General features: G+C 43.9%; 2 protein-coding genes across 3 annotated transcripts in view; both read left to right on the top strand.

The window, feature by feature from the left end:
- The window catches only part of coq8b (coenzyme Q8B), a 19057-nt gene extending 3589 nt beyond the window's left edge, over positions 1–15468 (top strand). The window contains exons 2-16 of the mRNA XM_042063062.1: positions 1100–1244; positions 1768–1946; positions 2556–2897; positions 4256–4322; positions 5017–5088; positions 5995–6114; positions 7268–7353; positions 9517–9657; positions 10180–10261; positions 10680–10773; positions 12061–12202; positions 12480–12587; positions 13046–13111; positions 13761–13847; positions 14508–15468. Coding sequence (XP_041918996.1) covers position 1244; positions 1768–1946; positions 2556–2897; positions 4256–4322; positions 5017–5088; positions 5995–6114; positions 7268–7353; positions 9517–9657; positions 10180–10261; positions 10680–10773; positions 12061–12202; positions 12480–12587; positions 13046–13111; positions 13761–13847; positions 14508–14804 — 1884 coding nt within the window. The 5' untranslated portion in view covers positions 1100–1243 and the 3' untranslated portion in view covers positions 14805–15468. The remainder of the gene's footprint in view (positions 1–1099; positions 1245–1767; positions 1947–2555; positions 2898–4255; positions 4323–5016; positions 5089–5994; positions 6115–7267; positions 7354–9516; positions 9658–10179; positions 10262–10679; positions 10774–12060; positions 12203–12479; positions 12588–13045; positions 13112–13760; positions 13848–14507) is intronic.
- Positions 15469–17692: 2224 nt separating this feature from the next.
- Positions 17693–26647, top strand: part of numbl (NUMB like endocytic adaptor protein) — a 49294-nt gene continuing 40339 nt past the window's right edge. For both annotated transcript variants that reach the window (XM_042063058.1, XM_042063059.1), the window contains exon 1: positions 17693–17997. The gene's annotated coding sequence lies outside the window, so the exon portion shown is untranslated. The remainder of the gene's footprint in view (positions 17998–26647) is intronic.

Below are 26647 nucleotides of genomic sequence, written 5' to 3' on the forward strand. Positions count from 1 at the left end.
CTAAAAGTTGGTCATGATTGGATCATTCATCAGTTCAATGAACCAAAACAAATGTCCAAAACAAATATGGTTTGCTGAACACAAAATCAAGCTTCAGACATTGCCATTTCAATCCCCTGATCTAAACTTCATACAAAAACAGTGGGGTGAGTCAAAGAGGAGAATGTGTAAGTGTAGACCCAGGAATCTGGAGGATCTGGGGAGATTTTGTAAAGACAAACGGCCTTAATTGCCAATGCCAATAATTGTGAGTGAAGTGTTTTTGTTAAAAATATTTATTTCTTTATGAGAGTTTCCTTTTTCTCAAAATAAATTTGCTTCCCTTCAAGGTAGTATTTTTCCTTTTTTTTTTCATTGTGAGATTACAATAAACCACCAACAGATATGTTTTATACCAGTTTTTAGTCAACTTTGGCAGAGGTGGCAAATTCTTGTTGGGAATCGAATATCAGATAATCCACACGGATGACATAGGCCTAATTTATGTCCATTGGAAATGTGGGGTCAGAAGTGAGTGCACGTTGATTCACCTGTGGCTACATGTAGGTTACTCCTCAATTAAGAACAATTTAGATTTGCATAGACTGACATTCATCACCCAAAAATTGTGTTTTACACTTTTAAAATGTCACAGTACATGTTTTTCTTTCTCGTGTATTTATTTATGCCTGTTTGCACAGTTGGCCAGTTTGTGTGTGTGTGTGTGTGTGTGTGTGTGTTTGTTGGGGGTGTATAATAAAGGTTTAAACTGGTAGCTAGTCTCCCATTGGATGGTAGGCTTACTAATTGTTTTGAAGGTCCACTATGCCCCTTCTTGTGGACAGTGACTCAAGCAAGGATGGTTTCCATAACTCCATGAAGAGGCTTTGCTGGGCTGTGCTTTTGTAACTGAACTTCTTGCACGTGGCGCATCTGTCACCAAATTATTAGTCACGCCCACTAATATCCACCCTAAACAAATTCAGGCTTCGGATTCGTCCATAATTTGTCAATCCCAAACTGAAACCATGACAACCTCCTTCTTTATTCGCACATCATTGGTTTGGCCTGATGTGCGCTTGTGTCCCGCCTTTTTTTTGCATTTGTGGGATTTCTATAGGTTGACAAGCCTGATGCCTCTCTTACCTCTCTTCCGGACACGAGAGGACTTGCGAAACAGCGTCCACTGTACGTTGTGGGAAGGACATCTCAACAGAGACCAACCTATATTCGTAGGAGTCAATCTAGCTTCCCACACCTAAACAGTGAGTTTACTATACTTAATTCGTTTAGGAATGTTTGTATTGGGATTCATTTAAATCAATGTAAAACATATATCAGCAGTGTCAGATTGTTAGCCATCTTAGCTTAGCTACTGACTGTGTCTGAGCATTAACGTGTAGTTGAACATATTAACGTAGGCCTACTGCACTGTTAGGTAACAAACATAACAGATCACTTGAGCATTGAAGTTAATTCATTCATTTTTGCTGCAATGCACATTTAGACCACGCATATTTTGGTTGTATTAGTCCAGTCAGTAGTGTTATCAATTGAATGGAAATTAGCCTACATCATCATAACTTAAAACAGTGTGACAAGTTACTGCAGAACTCCATTAGCATCCGAATGATGAAAGAGGTCATTTGAACAGTAACATAGTATCATGCCAATGTGGAACAGCAATGTGTTACATAGTTGCGTTGGTCTTTACACTATCAGCACATGAGTTTCCTATTAATGTAGACCGCCTATTAACGTAATCTTTATTTTCTCGACAACCCCCAGTGATGCTTGCAGAGGTACTCCAGGTTTTGCGGGGTGCTGGTAAAGTGGGGGCTGCCTTTGTCACCATCCAAGGTGAACAGCTGAGACTGATGACATGTAACACTACAATGGGAGCAGGAGTCAAAGCTGCTCAGGCTGCTGTAACAGATGTCCTGAGTGCTGTCATGGGTGGTGGGCAGGTAGGTGTTAATGAAGTTACTCAACTGTCATCACCTTTGGTCACTCTACATTGCTAGGCCTTCATATTTGAATACTTCATTGACACAGAATACCCTTGCATACTTTTATAGCCTATATTTACAGTATTTTAAAGGATTAAAGACTAAATTGACCAGTAAGCCATGTAGTTTGAAAAGGGATCAAAGAGTAAGTTGGTCAGCTTTGCTGGATTTTTATGGAAAGTTGAGGTCAGCATTAGGGCTGGGCTACACAGGTCTGCAAGTGAAGCACTCCATTCGCAGAGATAGTTTTTGAGGGCTAGATTTTTTTTTTTATGTATGCGCCACTATCATGTCTGGTGTAGCCACTTTCATTGATTACAGTGGAAGCTAATTGTTGCAGTAGATGCTTCAATTACGTGCCTGATGTAGCCTCCTTGTTACTGTGTAAATGCTGCCTGAACGCAAACTACAGACAGATTACTGACAGTTGATTAAGCAGGAGTCTGTCAGTCCTCAATCCTTCTGCAGCATTGTGCAGTGATGATGATTTACCCTGAAGTTGTTAAACACATATATTGTTATTATTGGAATATGACACCACAGATTTCCTCTTCACTCTGTTTCTAGCAAGCTATAAAAGAGGATGAGTTCCCTGACAGTGAGGGATGGGAGGAGATGGATCAGAGTGAGGCTGATAAGTGGGCCATGGGGGCTGAGTTCCCCCCTGATGTCGATAAGACAGGCACTGACTTTGGGGGGATGCCTGGTGGTACCCCAGGAAGCACGACCATGGGCGGTGGTGGAGGAGCCTCCGGTTGGCCGCGTCAGAGTGCCCGTTTCCTACATGTTGCCATGCCCCTTCGGCACTCCAGGTTCGTCCATGACTCATTGACTGCCCGATTGACCCCGGAAGACATCAAGAAAGCCCGGGAGGCGAAGCAGGGCACAGCCAAGGCAAACAGACAGAAGGTGAGAGAACCTGATCGTGCCACACACACCACTTCCTTGTGAATGACACTCTCTTGCCATATGTATGTCACACACATTACTATTGTAAATAATTGGACATATGTAATCATGTCAGGAAGTTGAGTGCCTAGTGACACTAGAGGAACATAGTTCGGTTTGTGACACTAGAGGAACTTAGGGCAGCCGTGGCCCACTGGTTAGCACTCTGGACTTATAACCAGAGGGTTGCCGGTTCGAGCCCCGACCAGTGGGCCGCGGCTGAAGTGCCCTTGAGCAAGGCACCTAACTCCTCACTGCTCCCCGAGCGCCGCCATTGTAGCAGGCAGCTCACTGCGCCGGGATTAGTGTGTGCTTCACCTCACTGTGTGTTCACTGTGTGCTGTTTGTGTTTCACTAATTCACCGATTGGGTTAAATGCAGAGACCAAATTTCCTTCACAGGATCAAAAAAGTATATATACTTATACTTATACTTAACGTAGTTAAGTTGGTTCTCTATTATTGCAACTTTCAGCTCATGTGGAGTTTCTGTTGATCTGTCAGGTGTTGGTTGTTTCAAGTTCTGTTTGAGTCCTAGAGTCCTAATTGCTGAGGTACAATACAATATATTGTCACTTACAGTCACCCTTAGGTGACTTATGCACTTAGGAAAAACTAAGGCAGTAGGCCTTTACCAATCTGTTAAGTGATAAATTTGAAGGTAATTGGCCCCATTGTGATTACCACTATTTATTGTAAAATAATGATAACGTCACTGTAATTTGTGGTTGTAGTTTAGAAAGTAAAATATTTAGTATTTTCAAAATAATAGGCTAAAACGTTTCTGTGTTCATTGGGGTGGTACAGTATGGGTTGTCATGCAATGTCTGTATACTGACCTGCTTCATAGATCATGTAATGACAGAACAGTGTGTTCTCTTTGCCGACCGTATATCAGCTTATGTAGTTTTGAAAGTCTGATGTGAGTTTCATTGAACTTCTTATTCTTTTTATGCATGTGTTCTTTTATCTGTTGTACACAGTGTTGGAAATAAGTACCTTGACGTTTGACTTGCCTTGAAAAGTTAAGAAAAAGTTCAGAGATTTGTCCACGATTTCAGCACACTGTGACAAGAATTGTAATGTGATTCTGGTTGTAATATAATTCTGAATATTGACCATGTCATGATCATACCACCATTAGCAGGTGCTGTTTTGAGATCGAATTAATGCTGCCTCTTTGAGCTCCAAATCATTTTAGATTGGTTGCAAATCAGATTTATTCCAAATCATATGTATCCAATGGCATCCCCAAATGTCTGCCTCCACTAGGCTGCTGATGTGCACACATGTGACTGATTGTCTTGTATTTGTTCTTAGCTCAGTGAACGTGCCAAAGAGAGGAAGGTTCCAGCCACAAGGCTAAGCCGACTTGTCAATTTTGGAGGTAAGTTTATCAGGTACTTTTGTTTTATTAAATACAACAAAAAAAAAGACAAAGCTTGAAGCAATCCAGTAGTGTCAACTATTTAGTCTAGTTTTGGTAATGAGCTGCAAGATTGTCCATTAAATATTGTGTACCTCCCTGTATTCTACAAAATTCAGTATAGGGAAAGATGATAATCTACAATGTATAATGATATCTGTGTGACCGAGGAAGAAAGAAATGCCTATTAAAGGGAAGAAAACCAAAAGGAATCATGTGTTTTTTTCACTGCATTGTAGTGTCAGTTTCGTAGAATTGAACAGTGATGAAGCAATGTAGTGCAGGGTCCTCGTGGATCCTTAAAAAGTCTTAGTAGTGAACATGTCTGCTCTGATAAAGCCTTCAGGCCCTGCTATCAGTCATCAGACTGCATTCAGCTATCTCTCCAATGATTAGGATACATCGATGGAGGAAGTGCTATGGAATTCACTTACAATAAGTTGACACCACTCATAGTAATGGTATTATCTATTTCTGTTAGAGGTCTTATAAGTCATTACATAGGCACTTTAAAAATGTGCAGTTACCCTGTTAGTGGAAAGTACTCCAAGTATTTCAAGGCTGAACAAGGTGGTGGAAAGTAGTTATTCTCTGCAAAAATAAAATGGTTAGGTGAATGAATGAGTTTCTCATCATGTCCTTGTTTGGTTTGCAGGTTTGGCTGTGGGGCTTGGTCTGGGGACCATAGCGGAGGTGGCCAAGCAGTCCATTGGAGGCAAGCGCTCAGGTGGGTGTCTAGAACTGCAGCAAGTTAGGCTTTGGTAACTTAAAATTCACGCTCAAAAGTCTCACAGTATTTTGTTAACACAGTAATGCCGGCCTTACATCATACGATTTTCACAATTTCACAGCTGGACAAATTTTTTTCAAGAGTTTTACTGGACTTGCGGCATGCTCCTGTCATCTTATGTTTGTTTAGTGTAAGGTGGCAGTCTGGACTGTCTGTCTTAATTTTCCCTCTGGAATTTTAGCCTATCTAGTCTGCAGCCATTACCATGGTAGTAGACCATTACTTTTGATATCAGATCCAACTTCTGTTTGTTGCCCATCAGCAGCTGGATGAAGTTTAGAGACATTGGACATAGCCTATGCAAGATAAATTTTCAGTGATGGAATTTAAAGAGGAAATCGATTTTCATTTAAAAAAAATAAAATGATTAAAAAAAAACAAAAAAACAATTGATTTTCGATTTAAATTGATTTTTTGCCCGGCCCTATGTTATCATAAGGCTTTCAGTCTCGGCTCATGCAAATAGTGACGTGGACAATATTAAAACCAATAATTGAGCTCTCTCCAGAATCAAACCTAACCCTAAGAATGGAGTAAAGTGGGTACAGCCATATAGGATTATTTGTGATTTTGTTTCTTATAAATTATTTTATTCCACATAAATGAATAAGTCGATAGCCCAATGACCTATCCGAAATACTTCTATGCCTTCACCTACTCATGCATGTATGGAGACGTAACAAGAACTAATTTGGTGTCACTATATGCACTGCAGGTTGAGGATTTGCCACATGCAACAAGGCTGCAGAAGGATGAATAATATGACTTTGAAACTGTTTCGGTGAAAGTTTTTGATTTGTGAGGTTGTCACATGTTTCTCAAAGACTTGTTTTATGTCCTCAGAGAAGACTGCCTTTCTGGATTCTGCTATCCTGTCAGAGGCCAACGCAGAGAGGATTGTGGAAACTCTGTGCAAAGTGCGAGGGGCTGCACTGAAGATTGGGCAGATGCTCAGCATACAGGGTAGGAATGTCCAAAGTTTTGGGATCATTTAAAACTTAGAAAAGAAGACAACAAGGTGCAATGTGTCCACTGCAAAGCAGAACTGGCGTACCACAACAGCACATCAACAATGCTTCAACATGAGCCGAAAGCATCCAGTTGTTAACACCAGCTCACCTGCTCAAGTGTAGCTGACACAAGGCAACGTAAACATCGATGTTAGCTGGTTTAATGTACTAGCGCTAGTTAGAACATACAGTATTTGTAGTGGCTCTAGCCTACCGGTAATGTCGTGAGTCGATATGATGTTAAGTTGTGGAAACAAAGTAATAAACTAATTCATGTTAAATTACAAGTGAGCAATGCGCCAAAAAACTCCTTATCACACACATCTCGTCATCATCTCGTCTCTCTCTCTGTCTCCCCCTCTCTCTCTCTGCGTGCACACACACTCTCCCAGTGTTAGGTTACCTCACCAAATAGGCCTAACCCCAGACATAATTAGTATAGGTTATTTGGTAGTAATGGTAAATGCTGCAGATGCATAAATCTACATGAAACAGATATATTAATTTACTTTGAAGTTAGTAGGGCTAGTTTATAACATGACATTGGTTGTGCATATTAATAAATTGCATTTAATAATGGGAAATTATTTTTTATCAGATTACTCTGTTAATCAATGAAATAATTGATAGAATACTCAATTCCAAAAAATCAATAGCTGCAGCCCTATGTGGAACCAATGCCTTACTTAGGGACAGTCAAACCATTTTGGTGTTCAAACCAAGCCAGTTGGCAAAGCAGATATTTTGATTCACAATGGATCTGAAATAGGACAGAGAATGGGGGGGGGGGGTAATTTTCATTCATTATAGAAATGTGTACTTCTGTACACTTCCCTGATCTGTATATGGGATGTTATGAGCTAGATAGCCGCAGTTGCCGTCTTTGTCTGTGCGCCATAATGTATGAATTTCCAATGAGTTTGGCGAACTGTCACCATCCTACTGACAGGCCTGCTGTCAGGCATAGTCACAGGCACACTGTCAACCTAATTTCACACTTGACTACATTTTTGCTAATATGCCATGGGTGGAGGGCTATTTACATCAACAGGGTTCAGACTGGCTATGGGTTTTTACTTTATGGCACTGACTTTATGCATTTGCAGATAACAGCTTCATCAACCCCCAACTGCAGAAGATCTTTGAGCGGGTCCGACAGAGTGCCGACTTCATGCCTGTCTGGCAAATGAATGTGAGTCTTCTACTGTAGTAATTCCCAAAATGTAGTATTGGCTTGTGACTCGTCATTTTGATCTTCAATGGCCATTATAGAGATGCTCTTTGTGGTGGTTTAAAGACAGCTTGATAAAGTGTTGCTAGTCTGTCGTATGTGTCCTGTCTTAGTCCTTGGTAAGAAGTATGTGTAAGTGCTCTTGAGTTCTAGTAGTTGCAGTTCAGGTAGTGAGAATGGGCTCCCAACACTTCAGTCTCTTTGACCCTCAGCATGGTTGTCCCCCAGGGCTGTGTCCTGAGCCCCCTCGTCTGCTCCCTGAATACCTACGGCGTTGTGGTTGTGCATAGCTCCGACATTATGATGACATGTGAACTGCTTGATTACTAACAAGGTTGAGATGGCCTGTTTGAGCAAGATCAACAACTTGACTCTGTGGGCAAACTGCGGCCCGCGGGCCGGATCCGGCCCGCCAAGCACTTTCATCCGGCCCGCCGAGCATTTCATTTAGTTATCAGGCTGCTCGCTATTTTTTTTCTGCGATAGAGACGACGTTGGTTAGCTTTACTGCAAACTACTTTTCACTCTCCTTAGATAACGTTTACAATGTCAATGTCAAAACATCATGTTAAATAGTTTAACATGATGTTATCTCTAAGTTAACTCTTAGTTATCTCCTTTGCGGCAGATCTAACGTGAACATTATGCAATCCATTTAATTGGGAACGCGTCTGCACTCACAAGAGGGAGAGAGAGCCGTAGGTTCCAGCTGGCTTGTGATTGTTGATAATTGATATCTCCTTCTTATAAGAAAGTTTTAAAAGGAAATCATTTTTTCCTGTGCTAGGAGAACAACCTCTTTCTCTCAATGTTGCCAAGACCAAAGAGCTGATGGTTTACTTCAGAAGAAAAGGACCCCGGGCTGGACCCAATCACAATCAATGTTCAGCGTTCATGTTCAGTTCAAACTGTAGAGGGAGTCAGCAACTTTAAATTTCTCTGTATTAACATTACAGAAGACCTTACCTTGGACGCGCACTTCAACCATGTAGTTAAAAACGACTAGGAAAGTTTGCCATGGGCCAAAGGGCCTTCTACAGGGACACGATGGTAGAGGTTTGCACTCTCGCGGGTCGCAATGTTTTGAAAGCTCTATGCGGGAGTGGGCGGGATGAGATTGCGGGTGCGGAAAAACAGATGATTCACTGCAATCCTGCAAATTAAATATCTGCGTTAAATAACATGTAGACATTATTAAAGTAGTGTGTAGTAGCTTAACTGACGGATATTGTTGTTTAGGCCTACGTGGGTTCAATTCTTTCCGGGCGGGCGCGGGACTGAAAAAAGACTTCGCATACCTCTACACTACGGATTATTTTGACAAGAGGTGTCTCTGCATGGAACGAAGGCTGCACTGCCATCAAACGCAAAGGGTAGTGCTTAGAGCTCAAGGATGGCCTCCATTCAGGACTTATACAACAGGCAATGCATCAGTAAAGCCCTTAGAATCATTAAGGACCCCAGCCATCTTAAGCACAGACTGTTTCAGCTGCTGCCATCTGGCAAACGGCATCACAGCCTCAAGGCCGGACCGGCAGACTCTGCTCTGCAACAGTTTACATCCATTATTATATATTTATTAATTTCTCACAGGCTTTTATTTCCAGCACTCCAACATATTAAAAAACTAAAGCACTCTTTATGAACAAGGCAGATCTTCACCACAACAAGTCTATCACTGAAGAAAGTGATGAGTGAACGATGAAGAAACGATGAGTGCACTGTAGAGTCCTGTTGACATCAGGGATTTAGTGGAGGCTAAACGCAAGTAAACGCAGTTTATCCACCTCTGAAATTTCAGAAATAGAGTTTATCCACCTCTTATTTATCCACCTCTCAAAAGAGTTTATTCACCAATTGCAACTTTTAACATTAAAAAATCACATTGTATTATCCACATTCACAATATGTACACTCTAGGAACCATTTAACACCACTAATATTGTTAGAAACATTGGACAATGACCTCCTCCACCATCATCAAACATGTTCTGAATGCCTTTTTTAAAAATCCAATACCGCATGGCCACCTCACCATGATCACAGAAATCATAGTTTACTCACCTCTTCTTTTACCACTACATCCCTGGTTGACATGGCCTGTGTTCTCGGCTGTCCCTGCAGAAAGTGCTTCAGGAGGAGCTGGGACCCGGCTGGAGAGAGAAGCTGTCCTCGTTTGAAGACAGGCCCTTTGCCGCTGCCTCCATCGGCCAGGTGCATCATGGGATGCTGGAGGACGGGAGGGAGATCGCCATGAAGATCCAGGTAAATACAGAGAGCACCAAGAGTGAGACCTTTGGGCTCAGGGTGATGCATAGACTAAAGAAGACCTGTGGGCTCCTCTCTGCATGGAGATTTGAAATTTTAGAGAAGTGTGTGTGTGTATGTATATGTATGTGTGTGTATATATATATATATATATATATATATATATATATATATATATATATATATATACTCTTTTGATCCCGTGAGGGAAATTTAGTGACTTAGAAACATCATGTTTAAATGTGATTTTAATTTATCAGTATTACTTATAATGGATGTTATGGTGGCTAAAATAAGTTTTATCTTGTATCTTGGGGTTGTAGTGTATGTTTCTTCTGAGATATTTATGGTGAAGTAGAAGACCACCTGCTTCCACCCTGTTGAATACTAATGTTTATGTAAACAACGTGTTCATTCTGTATCCTCTGTATACACAGAGAATGTATTGAAGCATTAGGACTGTCTTGCCACAGTGGGATGGGACATGAATCAGTTTCAATCTGTTTTGTTTCTCTTCAGTATCCAGGGGTAGCACAGAGCATCAGCAGCGACATCGACAACCTGATGTCAGTGCTGAAGATGAGTGTAGTTCTGCCTGAGGGTAAGAGACAAGCCGAACACACACAGACACACCGAACACACACAGACACACACACAGACACACACACAGACACACACACAGACACACACACAGACACACACACAGACACACACACAGACACACACACAGACACACACACAGACACACACACAGACACACACACAGACACACACACAGACACACACACAGACACACACACAGACACACACACAGACACACACACAGACACACACACAGACACACACACAGACACACACACAGACACACACACAGACACACACAGACACACACAGACACACACAGACACACACAGACACACACAGACACACACAGATGGAATACAACTGAAAGCCCTGTTGATGTCATTGAGATGATACAGTTTGTTTGTGTGTGTGTGTGTGTGTTCTTTCCTGTTCAGGTTTATTTGCAGACAGCAGTCTAGAGGTCCTTCAGAGGGAGCTTGCCTGGGAGTGCGACTACAAGCGGGAGGCAGAATGTGCCAAGCGATTCAGGTGTGTGCACACAGAAGAGACGCACTCATTTATAATCACACACATACACAAATGTGTCTGTGAAGACACCATTGCAAACACAAACCTTTGCGCATATTCACATGACGTATGGGAAAAGAAATGTATCCTAAATGGTAAAACAGCCACTGTCACAACACAAACAGCCACAGCTGTAGTCACATCCACATTCACACACACACAAATGCACATAGAATCAAAGAAACTTTATGTGTGCACTTGGGTGCAAGATTGCAATTCAAGAAGAGCACCTACCCAAATCTTCAAACACGGCAATGCTTAAATATTCATCATCCCTGAAGGAGTCTGAAAGAACTCATTTTTATTGCATTGTGGATTTACCATTCAAAATTCTCCTCACTAATGCTTTTCATCTTTTGCCTGTAATTGCTGCCTTCTGCTGAGTTCAGTGTGAGAGTTTCAAAGACAAATCTGAAACCTATGAAGTGGCATCACTTACCTCATAATAAGTACTGAATAAGTACTTTTTTGTGTGTGGGTCTACATAAATATCAGATTTCTCATTCCTTTTTGACAGTAGATTCTTTTATTCCAAGTGGTTAATCAAAGCCCACATCAAAAATGTGATTTTAGCCAACAACCCCTTACAACAAAGAAAAACAAGCCCTGATAAGAAAGTGAGGATTAGATGAAACCAAAGCTTAGGCATTAACAATTAGCAATATGATATTCAGAAACACATCTAGATGTAGCCATAAAACCCTTTCATTGATAAGCTGACACAGCTGTTAAGTGGATGTTGTCAAACCGGATACAGTTATGTTGGTGCAAACGGGAGGTTTGAAGTATTTTGTGATTCATTAAAGTTTTTTTTTTATTTACACAGAGCTGCACCTGAGGTGCATGTAAATTCCTTGAACCGAGGTGAACATTCGCGGCGTACAGTACATGTTTGTATGGACAGAAACATTTGAACAATTTTGTGTAAACATTCCCTCTCAATGGTAACTCTCCATCCAAACTCCCAACATGTTCGTGGAGAACTACATCCTCAAACTGTTTGCAAGTGTCAAATAGAAGGCAAAAGGCAAGCAGAAAATTATTTGCAAACGTTCGCCTATGTTTGAGAATTTGAACGCACCTCAGGTCTATCTATACACGCAAAATAAATAAGTTTTCCCTCATTTAGTTCAGAACAGTGCATGCACATAGTTCACAAACATTCATCCCTTGTGGTGAAATGCTTCAGGTCAGGGCCTCCTTGGGTCATGTCTGTCTGTTTCACCACACATGCTCTCCTTTCTCTAGGGCTCTGCTGGCAGATGATCCATTCTTCAGGGTACCAGAGGTGGTGGACGATCTGACTGCCACCCGTGTTCTGGCCATGGAGCTGGTCAATGGTGTGGCACTCGATGGCTGCGTGGATCTGGACCAGGAGACCAGAAATAAGGTGGGTACCTCAACTGGTCAGATTCACATACTGTAGTGCTTGGTGTTATAAGATAGCCTGGAAATATCTAGACTCAGCCCTGACTAAATGGCATTGCAACACAAGTAACTCAAAAGATGTGAACGATTTTTTGAATGCACTTGTATTGCTTAATCTTGGCTGTCAAAAATGCATAAAGAAGACCTGAACCTTTCCGAAGAGGGTTTTGGGTAGTAGATTGCAGTGGCGTTCTTTTACCAGCAGGTGGCTTCATGCTGCAATTCTTCCTCCCCCACAGATCTGCTTTAACATCCTCCAGCTGTGCTTGAGAGAGCTCTTTGAGTTCCGCTTTATGCAGACAGACCCCAACTGGGCCAACTTCTTCTACAACGCAGAACAAGACAAGGTGAGGGGGCCAGTACAAATCAGTGGGATGTGTTTACACGATGTGGAATGTGAAGGTAGCAGATTTAGCCTTTTGACTCTGATCCACAGCACATGGTTACCATTTGCTGGAACAAATACAAGCATGTTACCATCATGCCTTTGCCAGTGTCGGAAGAAGCTAATCCCAAGCCTGTTTTTGCAGCTGTAAATAAGTCACATGTGTCGGGCATATCCTTTGATCAGTAACTATAAGAAATCTGCACTTACTTCAGTGGAAATCCTTAGTAAATCCACTTTGAATCTTGGTGATATTTATAACTTATATTTGACTACTAGTAGCTTTAAGTGATATGTGTGGCTCAGATAATTGTCAGGACGTTTCCAAAGCTCTTCCATCTCCTATTCTCATTTGGACCAGGTTACAAGAACAACATCAGCATGACTCGTTGTCTGTGTGTCTGTCTCCACTGAAAATAGGTCATTCTGTTGGATTTTGGTGCTTGCAGAGATTACCCTGAGACATTCACCGATGACTACATTGAGGTATTTTAACTGTTTATTGCTGTTAACACTACAATAGCTCTGCTTGACGTCTGGCTTACTCAACACATCTGGCAGATACTTGAGCGGAGTTGTTGAGCTTTGCATAAATGTGGGTAGTACGGTGAGGAGAAAGTAAGAGCAACTACCGGTAATTCAAACCACAGAGGCTCATTGGTTCAAGTGTAGACAGATTGCTATGAACTACCAAGCATTCTCCGGTATGATTTCATGTAATGCCAGACTTCAAGCAGCAGTGTAGCATTCTTGAAAACAGCAGACCAGATGTGTTTACAATAATTGGATAGAAATATGAAGAATGCACATTGCCACTATCAATTGAAGATTGGCTATGAAGATTGGCTCTATGCCACTATCAATTGTGCCACTAATTTTCATATAGCCTTAAAGGAGAATTCTGGCAAGTTTTCACATAGATCTCGGTTTCTCGAAGTCACCGAGTACTGTCGGTACGGGGAAAAAAAACCGTATGATCCTGTAGCAGTATGTACTTATTGTAACTATGCAACTTTTTAAATATGTATAGAGTAGCAATCATAAGTGGTTACATACACTTATGAGGCTAATACCATAGTACCAACTACTTAACTTGCAAGATGTCTCAATAACACTCGTCTGTCTGGTTTCATAGGTGGTGTATGCAGCCTCAGTCGGTGACCGGGCCACTGTGCTGAAGAAATCTACAGAACTGAAGTTCCTCACAGGCTTTGAGACCAAGGTACCATTATGTTGTAATTATGTTACCACTTTCTTTGTTATGTTGTTTTAACCCCTTAACTCTAATATTTAATTGAATCTAATATTTAATTGCATCTAATATTTAATTGCATCACGCCTGTTTTCAGGTCTCTGCATTTATCCCAATCCGTGAATTAGTGTAACACATTCAGCACACAGTGAACACACAGTGAGATGAAGCACACACTAATCCCGACGCAGTGAGCTGCCTGCTACAGCGGCGCTCGGGGAGCACTTAGGGGTTAGGTGCCTTGGCACTTCAGCCGTTCCTACTGGTCGGAGTTCGGACCGGCAACCCTCCAGTTACAAGTCCGAAGCGCTAACCAGTAGGCCACGGCTGCCCCAGCATCTCTTGCATCTTTTAGCCTCCCATTTACTGATTTCATCATGTGTTCTCAGCCTCCCTTGTCCATCTTTTAGCCTCCCATTTACTGATTTCATCATGTGTTCTCAGCCTCCCTTGTCCATCTTTTGTTTTTGTTTTGTCCACCTTTGCTTCCATGTCCTCTTTCCTCCTGCACTTTTATGGATCTCCTGTTTTAATGATTATGATCTCACCATAGACTTTTTTTGGAATATTTATGGTGGGTGTTTCTGTGAATGCTTTGTATTTACATAGAGGGACTGTTCTTTTCCGCAGGCCTTCCAGGAAGCCCACGTGGAGGCGGTGATGATCCTGGGCGAGGCCTTCGCCTCCTCCGAGCCCTTCGACTTCGGGAACCAGAGCACGACGCACCGCATCCAGAACCTGGTCCCGGTGATGCTGCGTCACCGGCTCACGCCGCCCCCGGAGGAGACCTACTCGCTACACCGCAAGATGGCCGGCTCCTTCCTCATCTGCTCCAAGCTGGGCGCGCGCATCGCCTGCCAGGACATGTTCCGCGACATCTACAACGCCTACCAGCAGCGGCGAGTGGCTCGTGCTGCACAGGCTTAAAGCAGCACTCATAAATGGCAGTTCATTGGACTGTGTTTGTGTGTGTGTGTGTGTGTGTGTGTGTTTGTATGTGAGAGAGCACAAAACAAATTCAATTTGTTTGTATGCTAACTGGGAGATTGATCCTGTGTGTGAGAGAGAGAGAGAGAGAGTGAGAGAATGCAAGAGCATAGGGATCAGCATAGTGCTGCCAGGCCTACTGCATCGGGCTAATTTGGCCCAATCAGAAACTCCATGGACAAAAAAAAAGCCCTGCTGTTTGGACTGCCTTATGTCAACATCCGGAAAGCCAAACCTAAGGAGACACCAAATGTACTGGTGCGGCACTACACTGCATCACCCTCTCTATGAGGGGGACCCCACAGAGAGGAAGACCGGAATGTTCTTGGTTGTGTTATAACACACATCAATACTCTGCGTGCTGTGTAATTTGAAAAATCACGATGCTTGCCTTGGACAAGATTATTTAAATTTTTGTAGAATGTATCTGTTTTGGTGTTTACCAGGAAAGCATGTAATAATTTATGGGGTGTTGGTGGTGTGGTTGTAACGCTGTCTCGAACTGTAAAGAGGCACTTTCATTGTTAAATCCCTGTACTGTAAGATGTCTTCTGTAAATATGCCACAACTGTCATGGCTCTCATAAATCTAAGTCTTATATAAATTTGTATTTTAAGGCTTTGGTTCTTTGCAGAGGCGGAAGGAGAGAGGTCTGCAGGGGAATGTGTGTACCCTGAGCCATTAATTAGATTTGTCACTGTCTCTTCCCTAAAGGCTTCCCAATTAGGCAGTGATACAGCGGCGAGAGCCCTGTTTGAGTTTGAGTCTAATTTTAAAACTTCTGTCAGGATCCAGAAGAATCAAACCTCGGTGCTTATAGGCTTCATACAAAGAAGCTGTCGCCGGTGTATTGCTTCACAGAGCTGAGTGCCTTGAAATACCCAGAGCTGCCAGAATGAAGTTTTAAAACACAAGGCTGAAGACTGAAGAGAAATCAGGCATCTCATGGTCTCAAGCAGTGCAACAGTGCAGCAGGCACGTGCGCTTGGCGGACTTTACGTGCTGTCGGGTGATTGACACGTTTTCATTGTGCACTAAAACGACATTATGGACATACATGAAGCCTGGGTTGGTTATACAATAGTAAAAACAGTTTGACCTTTGTTTCAGTTGACAGGTGCCTGTGTAAAAAAAACGTACAAAATGTCCCCCAAGTCAGCCACCTGTGCTGTAACTATAATACTGAACAGTTGATTATTCATTTACCCCCACTGATAGGAGTAAATGGACTTGACCTTGACCTTCCACATGATAAGAAGGCAGTTGCTCCTCAAGCGGTTAAATCAAGATTTAGTTCAGTTCACCCTGCACAGGTTATAATATATTTTCTTTTTCTACTGGGAGGTCAGAATCTAATCTTGACAGTTCCAGATTATTTGGAAACACATGAAATCTAAATTATTACCCCCCCCCCCCCATATAAAATCTTCTAAATTAATAATTTTTAACAATATAATCATTAATATGTTTATTTGTACTTAAATAACCAGTTACCACCAACTACATGAACTTAAGTGCTTTTAAGGAAAACAGTGAAATGTGTTTTAATATAGGCCTAAACTACGCTGAGGGCGCATGGTCCGAGCAACATGTCGAATCAGTTTTAACTGAACTGTTAACAAAATGAAGCCTTTAAGCCATAGGTTCTCAAAGTGAGGCCCGTGGAAACATTTCAGGCGGCCCGCGATAACATCTGATAACATCTGTAAAACTGTTAAAACTGTACAATTGTACTGTGTGCTTTGAAAAGAATGAATCTGTTTAGTGGTGTTTAGTTGCCGTCAGGTTTTCCTGTGGTGCTTTGGTAGCTGGAATTGGCCCTGAATAAGGCCTATGCTGATAAGAAGCAAGGCACACTAAGACTGTTTGTTCTAAATAAGCTTGTACTTGAAATTGACTGCACACAGGACTGTTATATCCCACATTTGTCTGTTGAGGGTAGAGAACCCCAGGGATTGTGTGTGCATTGCAAGTTTTGCAAAAAGTTTTGCCAGGTTTAGCCTCAGTTATGAATGTGTTTAATGCAATAAATATAAACTGTAGAGATGCAACCTGGTCATTAAAATGATTACAAATGGGATTTTTTTCCAGGTTTTCTTTTTCTTTTTCTCCCCCCGCCCCTTTGGCGGCCCTCAGTTCAATGTTGGGTTCCTGAATTGGCCCTCATCAATCAAAACTTTGAGAACCCCTGCTTTAAGCCAAGCCACTCAAACTTTTGCTCCACTTTATCAGTGTTGGGGTTACACTTGTTGGGGGTACACACTAGCTCATTTTTAGTAGAATTTTCAGTGTAGGCCTACTACGAGATATACGTAGCCTATCTGGAAAGACATTGTATGGCGTTCATACGTGCACACATGGCTAAGATAAGGCAAACCAGCACTGCAAATCTGCGCGTTGTACAACAGCCCATCATTGGTAGGCATAATCATAGCGGACCTGTGTGGAGAAGTAATTTAATAAAGTGTAAAAGTTGTGTCTACAGACAAACGGTTTACTCTGTCCCTTTGAACCGAAAAATAGGAACGTTTTATTTTTGTGTAGATTAACAATTTAAACTGCACCGTTTCTATATCGGATGTATAGCCTATTAATTTATGTTTAACACATTTCTTAAACATTTACCTATGCAAAACGCATTTATTCCACAGGGCTTACTCATACATTAAACGCAATGGCTAGGCAAAATCACCACAAGGTGGCACTGGTTTATGGTAAATTCCATACGCCATGGCATACGACTTTTCACTTAACATCACTGAGGAAGGGACACTATATGGTCGCGCTGCTGCGCCCAATAGGCTTGCTCAGAAGGCTGGGCTTGCGGGTGGAGCCGTGAGAGTACCTCAATCCCTGCGCCAGTGACTGTTCAGTGAATAACAAAAGCGCTAAGATTTGGCTACGCGAAATTGACCGAAATCGTCTATTCTCACGCATTGAGTTCCTTTTATGTAATTTCCCCAAAGCGGACTTCCATTGGATTCAAACATTCCCGTCAAGGGTAGCTGCCCTGGTCAGACTGATTCTACAAGCTCCCAGTTTCAGCAGAAATTTTGAAATTATTTTCTTTCATATCTTAGCATCTGGATTACACAAAAGGCGGTGCAGACTGTACAGCGGACTCTTTTCATTGGTGAGTTGAGTTTATATCATGCTTTTTGTTGTTTTATAATGTTATGATTCTCAACCTAGCCTACAGACTACGTTTCTCATCAGACGATAATTTACTAGCCACAAAACCCAGTATTCTCAAGCATATGGGATGACCGGGGCTCACTGTGAGCCACGTTACTAGGCTACAGCTTAAAATTGTAAGTCAGACGCTTATATCTGCGTAGTTTTATATTTTATCGCGTAACCCAACTTCAGATTCATTAAGGTAACCCATTCGCTACGAGACCATAGCGTTTAGCTGTGTGTATACAAGGGTACAATGTAACCATTTTCTGAATCATATGCGTCGTGGGTGCAGGCCCGTGGTATGCACAATTACGACTAGTACTACCTTTTTTTTTTAATCAAATTCATTGGCGACACAGATTCGGTATTGACTCTGTTAAATCCTCGTAACGTTAGCGTCGACGGGGACCAACATGTATTCTATCATACGTGCTACAGTCTTGCTTCACTCATTCTGTTGAATAACTGTATCTCAAACATTTCAAAAACGCGCCCTGCGTTTTAATACGCTGTATGGCCTTATCGAAACCCGGACTGTCGTGCATACCACTTGGCCATAGACATCTCTCTCGGTAAATTCCACGTTAGCCGGCCGGCCACTGATTTTGTCAATGAACTGGCCGGTCTGTTGGTGCTAAGTAGTCAGACCATTCTAACGACTTGGAGACGCTCATATTTCTTTAAACGGGTCGTTATCTGTTATCGATACATCCCCTATAATAAAAAGTGCAAATTATCATTATTGCCATGTGGGCGTCCAGCTGCTGAGCTTTATGGTCTTGAGTTAATTAATTAAGTACCATTGAACATCTCTTGACAGAAGATGTCACTTAGCCGAACTTGACACTTGTTTCCTCTTGTGTTAGAATGGGGATAAATGCTGTAGCCTAATATCCTGCAGTCGAATTTAGGCCAAGTGTATTAAGTAGGCTGGCTACTGGGATCTTGAGAGCTTCCTTCCTAACTATAGGAAATGAGCATGGGCCTGTGTGCACGCCCTACAGAAGGTTGTAACTACATTTGTGCCCACACCTTAAGTGCTATGACATTTTACCAATCAGGATACATCATCGCTGGTATCCTGGATCTGATGGTTTACTTGTCAGAATCGTTTAAACACAAGTGTCCGAGGAAGATGCCATTACAAATGTGCACTGTGTCATAGCAAAAGTATGTCAGTGAAGTGCTTAATAGTCTTCATGTTCAGTAAGGTTATTATTTTCTGTCATGGAGCATTGGAGCATTATCAACAGTCATTTCACAAATGCCATGAAGTCAGGTATCGAAATGAATGACAAGGATACTGCAATGGAGTGTCGTGGTAGTAACCTGTATTACACAGTTACTTATGCTTTATAATGGGTTGGGCAACATTATCTCAAGGCTTGGATATGTGGTCATTGCGACCCACAGGTGATGTAAGAGAACTGGATTCCTCAGTAATCTCTGTGTATACAGCCTGTAGGATTAGTTCATGAGGAACGTACCCACCCACCCAACCCACCCTAATGTACAGTTGTCACACATAGCTTACCAAGCCCCTAAAAACTACGCCACTGCTGCTCTCTCAATGCCCCTAGCTGTGGGTGTCCAAACACCTCCCAGACACTTTTCCTAATCACCTGCTTCTGTCCTGGCTTTGGACGCCGGCGTTGAAAGTTGGCAAACCTTTCGCCCCTCCAGATGGATATATGAGGGGAAGGGGCAGCTGGGAGCACAATGGGAGGGGGGGTCAAAGGTCAACCAATCAGTGGCCGCAGTCTGACTGAGCCAGGAGTGAGCACGTTTGCCCACTGCCTTTGTAATAATAGGGGTGTGACCACCAAACAATGGAGCTAGAACACCTCTCTGAAAGCCTGCCACTGTGGACGCAGACCGCCGGTTTCCGCTCGATCCCGCCGTAACAAGGGGAAATGCCATTTGTGCTTGAAACAGGAGCACTGGAGGATGTTGAGGGGGAATGCACTCTTTTTCCTCGCTGTTAGGGAGAATGGAATGTGCAGCCATTTGTGTGTGTGTGTGTGTGTGTGTGTGTGTCTCAGTCCAGCATGGTGACAGCTGAGTTGCAGAAGTACATTTTGTTTAGAAACACTTTTTTTGTTGGAGTTTTTTGTTGTCTGTGTAAGACACTTTAATGTGAAGCTATAATGGCCGATTTCATTTACTTCTTTCTTTTAATTCCAACTCGGAATGCTTTCACAAATGTTCTAAAACCACATTCTCATGTAATAAGACATGTCTGGAGTAATAACATCACCAAGTCATGGGGAAATGGCTTGTTTAAACTCGTAAACACTTTGCATTCGTCTGTTTGTCTTCTCATTTGTGGTGAGTCTCTCATGTGTTTAATGGTGAGGGCACAGACAGGCCCATGAAATGATGGATTTACAGACTTGCCTAAAGACTTTTGAGGGGTCAGACACCAAAACATGCTCTCGTAATTTTAGTTTTGCTTTCTTCAGATACAAACATATGGGCTATGTTAGGAGTTTTCTGTTCAGACCTTTCTATGATGACCCATTGTGAGAAGAATGTTGTGATTTTCTGTAAATTAGAGGTTATTGTGCGAGCTGTGATGAAGCTTTTTAGCAAATTCAGCGTTAAGCGTTTCCCCACAGTACTCTCCATTCCAAAACACAAAGCCACTTAACAGAGAAACAGTGACTTAAAAAACTGCACCCAATGTTTTCTTTCACTCGTAATGTTTTCCAATCCCAGCTGGTGTGCTGGCAGTGTTGATGCGTGCGGATTTAGATCAGAGAGGGCTGTTGCTCTAAAGCAATTCTCTCTGGCAGATGAAGGATGTCTTAGTTAACCAGGACAAGTGCTTATTTTTCTTTAAATGTTGTGGTTACTTCATGTAGTACACACTATTAGGTTTAGTACAAATAGAGGTTTAGTACCGGTACCTTTAATTTTCTGGTAACCATAAGTATGTATAATGACTTTAATCACTGTCTGTGTGACATTTTAGGTGGGGGTAGAGTTGTGGTGCTGGTAGCACATGAAGCATTAGCGGATGGAAAAACGCAAACATTTCCTCCAATTTCCTTAAATGTCAGTTGTCATTGGTGGCAACTGAGCCATTTGCGACGATCAAATCAAAGTGTGCATGGCTTTGAACTCGAAATTGACCTTGTCATTTCCCATGGGCATTTGCGTCAGTCGGCAGCCTTCGTGTGAGGACTGCGCTCAGTGTTCCAAATGAGACTTGAGGCCAGATTTTTGGTAATTGTGCTCAGTCGCGTTTTTTTTTTTCTTTTTAACTCCATTTTGAACTGAATCACACACACACACACACACACACACACACACACACACACAAGAACGTGGATCAGGCGGAGATCTTTATACTGAGCCTGATTGCTGTCCTGGTGTGAGCAAGCGGTGGTAATCAAGGACAATTTCATGGCTCTTTGGGCCAAGATGAAGCAGCCGTGTATGGACTCTCTGGGTTTCCTGTGATCTGCACTGAACAAGTGCTTTCACTGTGGACTTTGCATTCTTATGCATCCGGGGCCGTGTCTGTGTAGCCTGTGGTGTCCTCTGGAATCCTTGCACATTTGCCTGTTGCACTTTTGTCTTGCAAAAACATGGCTGTGGGAGTGACTCTTTCATATCCTGTATCCAATCCAAAGTAGCAGTGTGGTGATTCAGTGTTAACGCGTTGATCTTGTAGCTTTCGATGTAATTAACAGTGTACTTGGATTATCTGTATGACCTTGACAATGGTGAATCATGGAGTCATTGCCAGTCATTGAAGTCAGTGCCATCCTGCTTCACTCATGGAACCATACACAAGGGTGTCCATGATGTTTTTAGCAATAAAAGAGATGTCCATGATGTCTTTTTCCCCTCCTTGTTGAACACAGAGGAAATGTTGGTAATGGCCCATAATTGCTCTCATTGTGTCAAGAACCAGTCCATTTCAGTTCCAATTTATAAGTGACTTGAACCAAAGTAACCCTGAGCAGAGCAGCAGGGGGTAGGACTAGGTCTGTATGTGTGTGTCTGCATGTGTGTGTGTGTGTGTGTGTGTGTGTTTCTATGTGGGTGAAGGCATTGTGGGGGTGGAAGATGAGCAGCCCCATCATGACAGTGAAGTGCAGCTGGTCTCCATCATGCTAGCCTGAGGCTGGAGTTTCCTGTGCTCTCTCTCTTTCTCTCTCACCCTCTCTCTTGCGCTTTCTGTGTAAGTTATCATCCTCATGCATCGACAGAGAGAAAAACACAGAACTCCAGAATGCAGACCCCTGCAGATGTTCAAGACACATCCTCAAACATCTGAACCGTCCAGAGTGAAAGAGAGAGAGAGAGAGAGAGAGAAACAGAGACAGTGAGAGGGAGAGATAGAGGGATGAGAAAGAGACATCCATCAGGCTTTGAGTAAGACGAGACAGATCATGAGTGTTTTGGGGTGTGGACTGGGGGGATGAGTTCTCTTTATGATGGGGGTGGGGCTGGGGGAGGGAATGTGTGTGTGTGTGTGTGTGTGTGTGTGTGTGTGTGTGTGTGTGTGTGTGTGTGCGGTTGGGGAGAGTTATGGAGACAGGCAGGGAGGAGGTGCAGTGGTACTGATGCTGCTGCTGCTGATGGGGATGCTACCATCCAGGAGGAGAGAAGTGGCTCTGTAAACAGGGGGAGGGCTACTCAGTCAGACAAGTGGCTCTTCCTTTTCTCTGATCATGATGGAAATCGGCTGGGGCACTGCAGGATATCGGGGACTGAGTGAGTGTGTGCCTGTGTGTGTGTGTGCATGATTATGTGAAATTAATGTGTGTGTGTGGCTGTGGATATTCTGAGTAGGTGTGCATGTTTATCTCTCACTTTGTGTGTGTGTGTGTGTATATGTGTGTATGTGTGTATTGCCTCACTCTCTGCAGGCCTGCCTTTGTGGGGCATTAATTCGGAGGGCCCAGTGATTAAAAAATGAGAGGGATGAAATTCTCCAGTGGGGACTTGTGCCTCTAATCACACTTTTGATGTGCAGCACATTTACCCCCCTCCTCCAGCCCTCAGCTGAGTTAACCCCCCCAGCACACACGCACACACACACACACACACACACACACACACACACACACCACCACCACCACCACCACCACACTGGACCTCCCCAGTCTGGAGTGGCTGATCATTCTGAAACGAGCCTCAGTGGATTAGTAAATGCTTTGCTTCCCACCCCCCTCTTTCTCTCTCTTTCTCTCTCCTCCCCCTCTGTTAGTGTTCTCCATCTGCGGACCGCTAGCATGCAGGCCAAATAAGATGCCCTCAAACTTCTGTCGTGAATGTTGTGAATGCAGCCTGGCCACCTTCCCAGCTCTCATGCAACCAAAGCTTGGCATTAAGAGATATATGTATATGAAACCACAAGGCATACTTTCCACTGCAAAATGGACCCAATTGCATTTGAACAGTGTGAAGGTGCGAACGTCGGGACGCATTTAGTTGATCAAAGAACGGAACAGAAAAGACGTCGTCTAGCTGTGTGATCCTGGTGCCTTTTTTGCAATGCTAATTGTGGCATATTATGAGTCACCGAACGTGCCAGCGCTCCTTATTGCCACTCCTTGCCGGTGACTCACATGCGGGCGCGCTCGATCAAAGTCAGAGAACCAATTACATCTGCGCTGCGCGTGCCACCGGCCCCTGCTGGGCTCGCTGGGTCGTGGGGACGCCATGCCAGTGTGCCAGCTGAGGTGGGGATGGAGCTCATGGGGGTGCGCAGCGTGCGGCTATTTGCAAACATAGGCTCCACAGTCCACATGCGTCCACACACACACACACACACACACACACACACACACACACACACACACACACTCATACACAAACATGTCTAAGTTAATCATCTGTCATTATGTGGGGTTGATGATCTCATTGTCACCTCGCTAGCCAGTATTTGAAGTGGCCTTCCCCTGATCTCCCCCACCCCCGTCATTCTCTCTGGCACTCGCTCGAGTGCCCGTCTGGGGCCCCCAGATGTTACCCAGATGGCCGTGGGGGTGGGGAGTCACCCAGCTGTGACCCACCCCACCCCGGGAGGGGAGGAGGCAGGGCAGGAGATGGGCTAACGTTGCCGCGTATGACTGGGAGGGTTGAGGTGGCCTCGGGGGCGCAGGCCCAAGGCCCAGGCGCTGCTGCTGTGTGCTTCCAGAGAGGCCTGCAGAAATTTGGCATTGGCACTGATAGCCCAGTGGCGCCGGATATTTTCCCCCTTCCTGGGTGAAGGGGTCGTATGAGGCATAACAGAGACGTCTGTCCTTCTATTTCAGAGCTCTTGGCTCTCGTAGAATGCGCACTTCCTCAGGGATATTTTAGGACTTGGGGCCCTGTTTTGCCTGAGTCCTTTAAATAAAACAAACATGAAAGAGTTTAATAAGCCATAAGTCACTGCAGTATTGTCCTTTAACTAGCCACTTAGTTAAAACAGATAGAACATTCAATCTAAACATCTTTTACCGGATCGCGGCTGTACAGACTCACTGTACTGACTAACTACAGTGAGTTCTTGCCTTGTGGTGCAAGGCCAACTGTGTCCCCATCTCCCCTCTCGATGGCTAGCCAACGGAGACATCAGTCTTTCCTTCATACATTCAAGCCCTGAATCGCTCCTTCTGGGTCGCCATTGGTCCGAAGACAGAGGTCGTCCTCAGAAGAGTTGTCGACGCGACCCCGCCAGGCGAACAGACTCGGCATTGTCTGGCTCCCTGACAAGCCGCAGGGGCCACCCAGGGCCATTAGTCAGTGGACGGGGGGGGGGGGGATGACACACTCGGCCAGCCCAAGGAGAGGGAGCGGCTCCTGGGAGGAGAGAGAGCTAGTGGGTCAGCGCCCGGAGAGGTGGCGGCCGGCACGTCCCACGTGGTGTTGTGTCCAGCTTGTCACGCGGATAATTATCTCTTTATCCACCTGGGCCAGGGCGAGATCGTGTCGCATCGATTTCCGGGGGTGGGGGAGGCTTCTGTTCATTTCATTTCATTTCATCGACAAGCTGGCTTGACCAATGGTCTTGGAGGAGCCGTGCACACAGGTTTGCCACTGTCGGCATTCATTTATTAGATTTCTCTGATGCACTTAACAGCCACAAGAGGAAATATAACTCCCGCCATTACCCGAAAGCTGAGAGCTATTGATAAACGTCGGTTCTCAGAGGGGAGCGGCTCTCCTCTTTTGTAGCACTCCTTAAAGTGACGCTAGCGCTTTTGGAGAGAGAATTACCGTTTTAAAAACGAAAGAAGAAGCAGGCTGGAGAATAATGAAGACACACTAGTGGGGTGGAGAAGGATTTTAAAAATAAGTATGTCTAATAGGGATGTAATGATAGGGGAAGGAAGTGAGAGAGAAAGAGAGAGAGAGAGAGAGTGAGAGAGAGAGGAGGGAGAAAGAGGAGAGGGAACACAGCTTGAGGAGAGAGAGTGAATCGAGTGTGCAAATGGTTACAGAGGGAGAGAGAAAAAGGAGAGGTGAACCCAGGGGACAATCTTGCCTTTTATTCTCTTGCTTGCTCACTGTATCCCTCTCTCTCTATCTCTCTCTCTCTCTCTCTCTCTATTTATGTGGCTGTAGCTCATTTCTCTATCTCTGTTTACCTCGCTGCCCTCTGTGAATACAGACCGTCTTGCCAGGACCTCATCTCAGAATTGATCATTCCTCTCTCCCTCTCGCTCTCTCCCTCTGCATCCCTTCACACACGCACAGACACACACACATACGCGCACACACACACGCACACGCACACATACACACACACACACACACACACACACACACACACACACACACACACACACACACACACACACACACACACACAGAGAGACAGAGCCTCACTCTCCCTAACTCTATACCCTTTCACATACCCTGCCACATCAACTTGAAAGCCGCTTGAAAGTGCCCATATTAGATTGCAGTGTGTGTGTGTGTGTGTGTGAGAGAGAGAGAATGTGGGGTGGGGGGGTGGCGGATGGTGGAGTCGCTATGGGAAGCCGAGCGGCTGCTGAAAGGCCCAGTGTAAAGTGAGGCCCGTGCTGCGGACAGATTGGCAGCACCAGGGGCGGCGCGGGCCCGGACCGAGACACTCGAGGAGGAAGACCCGCGCTGTCTCTCGCCACCCACCCACCCACCAACCCCGGGGCTCAGCTTTTACTAGGTCAGCTGTGTAGATAATCACCGCAATTTTCCGGACCCAAACCCATGTAGGTGGTGTGTCATCCTCCGTCTGGAGTCTGTGGGCATGCTGGAGTTCACTGCATTCACTACCAGTGTGAAGCGCTCTTATTTGAGGTCAGTAATGTTGATAGCTGGATAGTGTTTTTCTCACGCTTGACTGTGCCCTGTTTGGAATGAAATATAATTAGCTTTGATCTGACAATATTGTGTGTATATATATATACCGCCAAATGCACTCAGTTTAATTAGCATGGATCAACGATCTGCGCCGAGTGAGGCGTGCAGGTTTGCTGTAGGTGCAGAAGACCTGTGACCTGCTTGAGGAGAAATGGCGTTGAGTGCGCTCATTCTTTTTATAGGCGCCAGTTCTCCCTATATTTAGGTGAGTTAGATTCGTTTCGGCTGCCTCGAGACTCAATACCTTTTGTCTC

Source organism: Alosa sapidissima, chromosome 15 (genome assembly GCF_018492685.1).
Source record: "Alosa sapidissima isolate fAloSap1 chromosome 15, fAloSap1.pri, whole genome shotgun sequence".
NCBI lineage: Eukaryota > Metazoa > Chordata > Actinopteri > Clupeiformes > Clupeidae > Alosa > Alosa sapidissima.